The following is a 10,239-nucleotide window of genomic DNA, read 5'->3' as shown; positions in this document are numbered from 1 at the left end:
GCGTGAAATTCTTTATACTTTTCTATGGCGAACTTTTAATAACTCGTGGTTATTGATCTTTTGTACGAGAACAAGCCGCAGAACGAAGTTGTCGGGCGCAATAAATTTCTGTACGTAGTGTCCGTTTACATAAGGAGAAAGGTATAATTATCGTGGGAGGTGTATGCAAAGGCCACTCATTTACGTAAGTATATCACGGGTTTATTGTTCCTAAATGTAAAAAAAAAAAAAAAAAAAAAAAAAAAAAAAAAAAATTAAGCGTCACAGACGTATCGCTGTAGTAACTGGCACCTTGTCTTTAATTAGTTTTTGTTCTTGTAGTAATCCTCGCTGGAACAAGACAAAACGGCGAGGATCACAATTTTTGTCTGAATTTAAATGTATAATTTATGTTAATTTACGTTTCTTCGTCTCCATTGCTGGCAAAAAAATTTTCGACCACCTTTCTTAAAAATAGAATATTCATAATACAACTATTTTTAACTATTAATTCGAACTACTGCCACTACTACCTTTTAGAAGGATCGTGTAAAAAAATTTTTCGAAAGAAATTAAATGAAAAGTTAAACGATACTTTTGTAAATTTGCGTGCTGATATAATTTCGAAGAAACTGATATAAAAAATATACTGAAATTTACAAAACAAAAAATGATCGATTACTTTTTGCCAAAAACAATAAAACAAGCGACGTCGTATAATAAAAATCGATCTTCTAAGAAGAAGATTACTTGTTATACTTTTTCTTTAAAAAAAAAAAAAAAAAGAAGTCTCACCATCCGGGAACGCTGTCAGGATCCATACATTTGAAGCTGTCCTCGCTGTAAACGGTGCCAGGCTCGCACTGCCCTTTCTGGGGGACAACGCCATTCTTGCAGATGTAGAATTTGGCGCAGTCGTCCGGATGGGGATAAGTCGGATGAGGTAGAATCCTGCCGAGCGGGCCGGGCACGTCGCCGTCAGGGCAAACGAAACCGTCGTCGAGGACGTCCCTCTTCACGTTCTCGCACAGCCTGCTTGCGTCGGCCGGCCACACGCAACTCGACATTTTGTCCTCGTAAATGAGGCCGGGTGGGCAGGGCATCGTCTGCGCAACACCGTCGATGCAGTTCACGAAACGATCGCACGCGGTTGGATCCTCGTGCTTGAAGTAGCCGTTGGCGCGGGGGCATCCTTTGCTCGGTTGTGGCTCCTCTGCGAACAACAATATCTCAATGAGTATGAATGAATTTTCGAATGAAGATTTCAATATGGAATATAAACTCGTGAAATAAATTGTCAGAATAGATTATAAAGAAGAAATGGAAGAATGAAACATCTCCTCTTTGTATTCTTTGCATCTACTTTCAGGAGAAATTAGCATGTAAATTTATTCGAGCGATATAAAAAGATGGCGGGAAATGAAAGAGGAATAATAAAGCGAGGAGGAAGATTAAAATCTGAGAGGCAATTCGAAGCGAGGAGTTTCGCCGATGGAACCGGTTCGTTATAATTTATCGCATCCTTCTCTCCGGCTCTAAATCTAATCGTCATTCTTCGAACGTCCGTTCGATTCGCGCGGATTATACGAGATCCGAATTCCATTTTTATATCGATCCCTTCTCGGCGTGGAAAACGTCGAAAATTTTCGCGATTCGATTCACGTAGGAATTTCTCGAAAAACAGACAATGTGACCGGAATATACTCGCGATCGAGTACACAGTAACTTTCACCATCGGTCTCGCATAAGTTCCAACAGCGTCCAAGCTCTCCAACGTGTCTCAAACGATACTCGTATCATTCATTTCCCTGTTGCTTCTTCTCCGCCAAATAAAGCGAACCGCTCGTTATAACGCACTTCCTTCGCGTACCTTCGAATGATTTCGACTGTGATTAAAAAAATTAGAAAAAAATTCGACAAGATGAAATAGTGCAACTTACGAAGCAGAGTTCTGTCCCCGCAAGGCACGTTGGCCGGGATGTCGCACAGCTCCTTCTTAGGGTTGTCGTCCCTGAACACGAGCCCATCCTTGCAAAGCTTCTCCTCCGCTTTGCCGTCCACGCAGGCGAAGTAGAGGTCGCACTGTTCCGGATCCGGGAAGAAACCTTTGGGCTCGGGGCACCGAAACTGCGCCAAGGTCACGCCACTGATCAACAAAATCGAGGAGAACGCTCGAGCCAACATGGTCCTTCTATCTTTCCTTCTCCTTCTTTTTCTCGATCCTTTGATCGGCCGAAGACACTCCTCCTCTTCTTCTTCTTCTTTCTTCTGTCACGATCCGTCGACGGCACGCAGCAACGTGGGTATGAAGAGTGAGCGCAGGCCTGAAACTGGTCCTGATTCGCCACACCACCTCTGCATCCTTGCTTGCATTTCACAACCCCCACCCCCCTTTCGCCGAAACTCCTTTCTCGCTTGCTCTACTATCGCTTTTCCTCCACGGGAGTGCCCCGATATATCCACGTTTCCTCGACCAAACGTTACACGCGTTTGCTTTCCCGCCTCTCTTCTCTCATCTCTCCGCCTAGTAAACAAATATCACTGGATATGTACATATTCCTGGCTGTTCCGGGTCCGAGCAATCCCCTCCTCCACTCTTCTGTCTCTCCATGAACGCATGATGAGCTTGGATTATATATCAGGATCGATTCGGAGGAGGACCGAGAGGGATGTGTATCGCTGCAAAATTGATGATAAATTGTATCGATCTGTTGTATGTATGTCGTGGAGTAGAGAGTAATATTAAGAGTATATTTTGTTATTTGGATTCGGGAGAATTTTACAATGTTTAGAAATAAAATGAACGAACAAGAGAGTATAAAAAGTTTCTTGAACACGATTCAGATAAACAAAGCAATACGAGCTAATAGATTGAAACGACGTATCTATGTCGCTTGCCAACTATACGAGTGTTTCGAAATCTATTGACAAAAACGGTTAATTTATTTATATAGCATCGATTGTGGACCGATATTGAAACAGACTTGTTTATTAGAGATGTTTAATTTTGCAATGGATAAAATTAATAATTGAAACGACGAATTGCAGAAATAAAATGAATGTTAATTATAATTACGTATATATTTATCCAAAAACAAAGGCCATAAAGTTTAACAACTTGAAAAGAATATTGAAACAAGAATAATACAGACGTAACGTTCATTCATTATTTCTTAATAACGGGTTTACGAATTGAGGTAAAACGATTGTAAAGAACGATCACCAAATTGTTTTTATCAATCGAGAATGTAGGATTTCGTGCGCGGATTTGTGAAATTATATTTGCGCAACGCTTTGAAAGTGTCCGTGAACGTTAATATCGTTACTTCTGTGCACACGTTCTCTTCCGGATTCTTTGAATATTTCCATATTATCTTTCCTCGACACGATCACTGTTTACAACTTTGCTTCAATTTTTTTCTGCAATTGAAAAAAATAGTTGTGATATAAGGATAAGTAATGAAATGTACGAAGGCTCGTACCTGTGGCGCCTATACGTCATTATGAAACGTAAAGAAAAGAACGTTAGACGATTTGAATAAAAATACCATTTTACTTTCTTCTTTCATCGAGCGATTGCTTTTTAAAAACAGTATCCCGTGAGTAATGGCTCGAGAAAGCAGAACAATTTCAATTCGCGCTGTAAAGTTAGCCAGAGTCACGACATGTCGGTTTACTGTTTGTGATTTATCGCGAATACGAGATGATATATGTACAGAGATGGTAGAAACGACGTTAGAAATGGCGAGTGAAGCAAGAATGATTTAGATAAATATTATGAACCGTTAATATTTTTCTTTTTAGCTAAATAAATACTTTTTTTGAAAAAGAAAAGTATTAGAAAAAAATTAATAATTGAAAGAACAGTAAATAGAAAAATTGCATGATTATAAGATGATTCGATGTAATGTAATTTATGATACTTGTAATGTCAAAGATCGATATTTTGAATACCTCTTTTGTTCGGATAAATGTGGATAGTATATTTCTAAAGATTATGCAACAATCTTTTACTTGTAATCCTTTTTTAAAAATTTTTAATCGTATGTATATAATAATTAACGATTAATAATTTATATTTATCAATTAATCAGATATATTTGCTTTAATAAATTTCTTTAAATATTATTTTCCTTTAAATATTCAAATATTGCGAAAAATTTAATTGTCTCTTGTTTCTTGAATAATTTTTTAATTCTTAAAAGCTCAAATTAAAACTTGTATTCTAAAGAAAACGTAAGTTTAATCTTGTAAAAAACTTTCAAGTCACATCATATTGACTATGCAATAAATATAGAAATACTATAGCCATCTGGCTGTAAATGGATAGAACTAATCATCTGCTGATATTAATTTTTTGATATCAACGCGCCATCTATTGATGAATAGATAGAATTAATCGTTCGCTGGTAGCAATTTTGGACATCGATGCATTATGGACATTATTTAACGACGAATAGGTGAAACTAATTGTTACAAAAGAATAAAAAAAAAGTAAAAATTTTTCAATATATAGATTTAATTATTTAAAAAGATTTAAAAATTAAAGATTAAATTCTAAGAAATAATCTGAGAATAATTTTACATATATATTTTTTTTAATTTAGTATATACGAATAATTTTATTTTATTATATAATTTTAATTTATCTACAATCTGAACTAAATTTATAAAATTATTTCTTAAATTTTGAATTTTAATTTGGCAAAAATATAGTTTATAATAGTATAGCCAAGAAATTTTAATTTTTCGATTTTGGTATTTAGCAATTAGTTCTACTTATTCGCTGCTAGATGGCTATAGTGTTTCAAATGTCCGATAATTTTACACATTTTTGAAATGTAATTATGTAAATGTAATTAGTTAATATTTCGTATAATTTATTTATAATTTTCACAAAAAATTTTAATTTTAATTTACGATTGAATAATACTAAGGTAATAATACCATTTTTAAAGACTTCGTATATTCGACAAAAAAAATACATTTGATGATAAATCTATATCATTTGCCTTGTCTGTGATATAAATATTTTTTATGATCTAATTAAAAAAGTAATAAATAACATATTTAATACAAAAATGGAAGTTCTTGAATTAAAAGATGTAAAACCAGTACCTGATATTATTCATCTTTATCCAAATAGAGTAAAATCCGAAGCAACACCGCTTGTAATCGATAATGGTAAGCACACTGTAATATATTATATAATATAAAATAAGTATAATATTAATTTATAAATAATTTTTTTAGGATCATACAATTGTAGAGTTGGTTGGGCTACTGAGAAAGAACCTCAATTAGTATTTAAAAATCTAATCGCTAAACCACGCAAAGAACGTGGTAAAAAGGATGGTGAACCTCAGGTTGGAAATGATATAACTAATATTGAAGCTGTTAGATTTCAATTAAAAACACAATTTGATCGAAATGTGGTTACACATTTTGAAGCTCAAGAACAGATATTTGATTATACTTTCACCCATATGGGAATAGATACGGAAGGTGCAGTGAATCATCCTATAATTTTAACAGAAGCATTTCTTAATCCTAATTATTCAAGAAATTGTAAGTAAAATAATAATATATCTAAATATATAAAAAAAATTTGGTTTTAGTTCAAAATTTAAATTTTATAATCTTGATTTTAGTGATGGCAGAACTTTTATTTGAATGTTATAATGTACCTGCAATAGCTTATGGAGTGGATTGCTTATTTTCTTATCAGCATAATAATTGTCCGTCTGATGGTTTAATAATTAGTATTGGATATCATACTACACATATAATACCTATATTAGATGGTAAAGCAGATCCTGTAAATTCAAGAAGAATTAATGTTGGTGGATACCACATTACATCTTATATGCATAGATTGCTTCAACTTAAATATCCTGTTCATGTTAATGCTATAACACCTAGTCGAGCAGAGGTACAGAAATGATTTATATCTCAATGAAAAAATATTTGACTTTATTTTCTTCAAATAGGAGTTAATACATGAACATTCAATGATAGCTTTAAACTATCAAGAAGAAACATCTAAGTGGGCAGATCCAGATTATTATGATATGAATGTATTAAGAGTACAGTTACCTTATGTTGCTCCTGCAAATGCACCTGGTTTAACAGTTGAACAACAAAAAGAAAGAAAACGGGAATTAGCTAGAAGATTAATGGAAATCAATGCTAGAAAAAGAGAAGAAAGAGTTTGTTAATTTTTATTAATTTATATATATATAAATTTATTTGAATAATTAAAAAAAATATATTTTTAGTTAGCAGAAGATGAAGAACAATTAAATCAATTATTAGCCGTTCAAGATTTACTAGAAGAAGGTGAAACGGATGAATTTGATCAAGCATTAAAAACTTATTCTCTCGCAAACGAAGCAGATTTAATAAAAATGATTAATAATTTGCAAGCGAAAGTAGAAAGAACTAGGCAAAAAATAGTAGCGGCTAATTCACAGGAGGAAAACATCGCAATGGAAGAACAAAAACCAAAAATAAAATCGAGTCTACAACCTAAAGATCAACAAGATTTTGACGAATGGATCGCTAGTGTACGAAAGAAAAGGTACAAAGTAAACTAATTTTTTATCATCTTAACGATGTTAAATATTTTTCTTTATAGACAAGAAATATTAGAAAGACGAATGGCTAAGAGACAACGTAGACAAGATATGGCAAAACGTAGAACAGCAGCCGCACAGGAAAGAATGCGTATAATAAGCCAATTAGCAAGAAAAGAAAAACGCGATGATGATTTTGGTATGAGAGACGAAGATTGGGATGTTTATAAAGTTATAAATAGGGTTCGTATAGATGTAAAATATTTTTTTTTCAACTTTAAATATATTTCGAAATTCTATTATGTTTCTAAATTTTATATTTTTTACGTAGGAAGGTGGAGACTCAGATTCAGAAGTAGAACAAGAAAAACTTATGGAATTGGAAGATGTGTTACGACATCATGATCCAGAATTTGACGGCGCTGGATCTAATGTCCCTATGGTTCCTGGAGAAACTCATCAATTACACGTGGGAGTAGAACGTTTGAGAGCACCAGAAATATTATTTCAACCATCTATGATAGGTTCCGTAGAAGCAGGCATTGCAGAAACAATCGAATTCGTTTTGAAACTTTATCCACCCGAACTGCAATCACGACTCGTAGGAAATATATTTCTTACTGGAGGGCCAACGAAATTTCCTGGTTTACTTGAGAGATTGAATCGAGAACTTCGTGAAATGCGACCATTTGGATCAAATTTTCAAATAAATATCGCAAAAAATACCAGCATAGACGCATGGTATGGGGCAAGAGATTTTGGTCTAAATGGAAATCTTCCTGAATTTTTAGTAAGCAAAAAAGAATACGAAGAAAAAGGTGGTGAATATTTTAAAGAACATTCGACGAGTAATACTTACACTCGATCTCCTGATCCTTTACCTACAGTACAGACTCCTGTAACATCAGAGCAAGTGATAGTAGAAGATGCTGTTGTAGACGTTGAAATGGAATAAAAAAAAAAAAAGAGTTTTATATTAATTATTATAGAATAAAATTTATTTAAACATAAGATTCGTAGTCGATCGTTTTTCCTTTCTTTTTGGAAAGTGAAAAGAATAAAGAATACGATATTTTTTGTTATGGATATCTACTTTATTACACAAGTGTTTCTGTTTGTTCATTCAATCACGAACAAACTACATTGTAGTCTGTTTGCTGATCACAATGTACAGTTCCAATCAATCATCGCCATTTCATCGTCATTCAAAGATAATTATGCGGATACATTCTGGTTTTTTTTTTTTTATTTATCGAGAATAGTCGACATTCGCTTATTTCTTGGCATTCGTCGAATAAGCTAAAAAACTGAGAAAGTGATCCATCATCTCAGCAATAGGATTTACTACAGCGACCTCGAAAAATTCTCCCACATCTTTATTCATAGCTTAAGTTAACATCACAATACAATTATTATATATATATATATATATTTGAAAAAATATTACGAAGCCCTATAGGCAATTATATTACAGCTAATTATAAGTGATTCTTTTGTGTTTCTAATAAAGGAACATACCGTATGTAAACTTATGTTCGTTTTGAACTTTTCACACGTCATAACATAAGAAAAGGAGAAACGATTGGATTAGTTTTTTCTTAATTAAAAAAAAAAAAAAAAAAAAAAATCATGATCACAAGCGCACAGCGTTTGTTACATGTATATGTTTAAAGCATTCAATGATATTTGTTACATTTTTATTTTTACGTACTCTGTGGCTACACTTTCGTCTCTTATCACATACAATTACAGATAAATTTCAAAGTATATATCTTATTGTGTAACATATATAAATAAATAATATTTTGTTTGAATTTTTGTTAAGAGAACGCAACGGATCAGTGAATTTTTATAAAGACAAAATTTTAAGTTAAAAATAATATGTATTGCACTATTTAGCATAAAATATTACAAAAATGGAATTTATAAAAATGACTTGATTATTATCGATTGAAACTGCACGCAGCATTTTATCAAATTATCCGTTTTTTCTCTTTTTCTTTGAGCTCGATTCTAGGCACAAGAGTCTTCCTAACAAAAGTCCAATTGCAACGTGTACAAACAAACATATCGAAACTATAATTGATCGATGCTCTCTACATATTTCACATAATACACCGGATACTTAATTTAAATAATATCCTTTGTAACTATCACAGGCTGAGGTCGCTGCAGTTTTAACAATACTTGTTAATTAATAAAAATAATGATTAATAATGAAAAGCATTTTGATCCGATTGTTGAATTCTTCAATATGTCTAATAAACAGTGGAAGGATAGAAAAAAGTGTACGGAGAACTACTGTCTACTTTTCAATTTTTTTCATTTTTCTTCGTTTTCCCGGTTTTCATACTTTCTTCGTCGTTCAATGGTAGTATCAATAAAAGTGAGGTAGAATCCAATCTGTGAAGAAAGTGAAAATACAATTTTTCTATCTTCCTTAGCTAAGAGTGAGGATCTACTTTCGCAAATGATAATATCGTATGCTAATTAAAATTACACGCGGCCTTGACATATTCTTATCGCGATAATCATATAAAGTAGCGATGATAATAATAATAATAATAATAAGAATAATAATAATAATAATATTAATAATAATTACAATTGTTTACGATAAAATAATTATAATTATAATAATAATAAAGACAATAATATTTCAAAATAATCATTAGTACAACAATGATTAATGTTTTGCAATATAATGGCTTTATGTATTTATATATATATAGAGATTTATTTATATATTTATATATTTATATAGTTGCATGGTGGGGCAGAGGGTAAGTGACAGCTATGTACAGTACATACTTGCCTTAGTTGTACCATCGTTACGTTTATACGTATTTATATTCTCGATAATCATAATCGTAATGATACGATAATTAATCAAGAACCGTAATAAACAATAATAATCTGTGACAATCAATAATAATAATTAATAATAATGATATTATCGTCATTTTTATTCGTAAAATACCCTATACTCTCGTGTAGTAATCGTGTGGTGGTATCATAATAAGAACTAGTATGCAGTATGTACGTAAAGAGGATGTGTTCAACCAGGATATGTCGGTGAAAACTATGGTGTATCAAGCGTCAACTCTTTTTTTCTTCTTTATATTTATATATCTAATATATGTGATATATATATCATATATATATATCATTCACTATCATTTATCGCTTTTTTCGTTTTTATTTCTCAAAACTACTATTACAAAAGTGCGTACTCTCGTCTTATATTTTATAGGTACATACATGTATCGGCGTAACCTATCTACTTGTTCATTGTCCTTTATATTAGATCTGTTAGCTTTAAATTATTCTCTTCGATTAGACAAGATGCGTCAAAAGTAGTGCTGCTATTAGAAACTAAATCATATTTTCTGTGTAAAAATAAGCAATATCATGGAGCAAATTTGTTTCGTGTTACACATTTTACATAATTCGAAGAAATCGTGTAATATCGTAAAATACGTGCCTCTTTTAATAAATTAATAATCGATTTCTTTCGACAAATATTTTTTTCACATTCAATTGTTTCGTCATTCATTTAAAATTTTGATTATTCGAATTTTCAAATTTTAATAAAAATTTTAATGCTCCTAATAAAAACATAACCTTATACTTTTAGAAAAAAAATATATTTACCTATACTTTTCATGCATTTGTTTTACAATAC

General features: G+C 32.0%; 3 protein-coding genes across 5 annotated transcripts in view; 1 reads left to right on the top strand and 2 right to left on the bottom strand.

Annotated features, from left to right (window-relative positions):
• Positions 1 to 179: 179 nt before the first annotated feature.
• LOC100866018 (protein obstructor-E) lies at positions 180 to 2,471 on the bottom strand. Its single transcript, XM_003690958.4, has 3 exons — positions 1,920 to 2,471; positions 775 to 1,192; positions 180 to 330 (listed from the first exon to the last, which is right to left on the bottom strand). Exons 1-3 carry the CDS (start codon positions 2,161 to 2,163, stop codon positions 303 to 305), a joined length of 690 nt encoding a protein of 229 aa, XP_003691006.1. The 5' UTR covers positions 2,164 to 2,471; the 3' UTR covers positions 180 to 302.
• A 74-nt stretch (positions 2,472 to 2,545) lies between these two features.
• The window catches only part of LOC100864156 (uncharacterized), a 23,679-nt gene continuing 15,985 nt past the window's right edge, over positions 2,546 to 10,239 (bottom strand). For 2 of the 3 annotated variants that reach the window (XM_086908267.1, XM_086908264.1), the window contains one exon: positions 7,627 to 8,957. The gene's annotated coding sequence lies outside the window, so the exon portion shown is untranslated. Of the gene's footprint in view, positions 2,659 to 7,626; positions 8,958 to 10,239 lie in introns of those variants that run through there. The other variant, XM_086908265.1, reaches the window with a different exon arrangement.
• On the top strand, positions 4,744 to 8,181 carry Arp5 (Actin-related protein 5). The gene is made up of 7 exons (XM_003690867.4): positions 4,744 to 5,163; positions 5,233 to 5,547; positions 5,631 to 5,911; positions 5,970 to 6,188; positions 6,258 to 6,559; positions 6,617 to 6,797; positions 6,886 to 8,181. Exons 1-7 carry the CDS (start codon positions 5,061 to 5,063, stop codon positions 7,507 to 7,509), a joined length of 2,025 nt encoding a protein of 674 aa, XP_003690915.1. The 5' UTR covers positions 4,744 to 5,060; the 3' UTR covers positions 7,510 to 8,181.

The sequence above is a fragment of the Apis florea genome, unplaced genomic scaffold (assembly GCF_048593485.1).
Source record: "Apis florea isolate Af1SG1 unplaced genomic scaffold, ASM4859348v1 contig_3068_pilon, whole genome shotgun sequence".
NCBI classification, from domain to species: Eukaryota; Metazoa; Arthropoda; class Insecta; order Hymenoptera; family Apidae; genus Apis; species Apis florea.
The sequence above is the reverse complement of the archived record's forward strand: the minus strand, read 5'-3'. Positions and strand labels throughout refer to the sequence as shown.

What these genes read in the sequence shown, in the direction of transcription:
- Arp5 (XM_003690867.4), top strand. Translation starts at nt 5,061, where the DNA reads ATGGAAGTTCTTGAATTAAAAGATGTAAAACCAGTACCTGATATTATT. An exon ending in TCCTAATTATTCAAGAAATT is followed by an intron (nt 5,548 to 5,630) that starts GTAAGTAAAATA and finishes TCTTGATTTTAG; the next exon opens with TGATGGCAGAACTTTTATTT. An exon ending in TAACACCTAGTCGAGCAGAG is followed by an intron (nt 5,912 to 5,969) that starts GTACAGAAATGA and finishes TTCTTCAAATAG; the next exon opens with GAGTTAATACATGAACATTC.
- LOC100866018 (XM_003690958.4), bottom strand. Translation starts at nt 2,163, where the DNA reads ATGTTGGCTCGAGCGTTCTCCTCGATTTTGTTGATCAGTGGCGTGACC. An exon ending in CGGGGACAGAACTCTGCTTC is followed by an intron (nt 1,193 to 1,919) that starts GTAAGTTGCACT and finishes TGTTGTTCGCAG; the next exon opens with AGGAGCCACAACCGAGCAAA. An exon ending in CCTGACAGCGTTCCCGGATG is followed by an intron (nt 331 to 774) that starts GTGAGACTTCTT and finishes GTCTTGTTCCAG; the next exon opens with CGAGGATTACTACAAGAACA.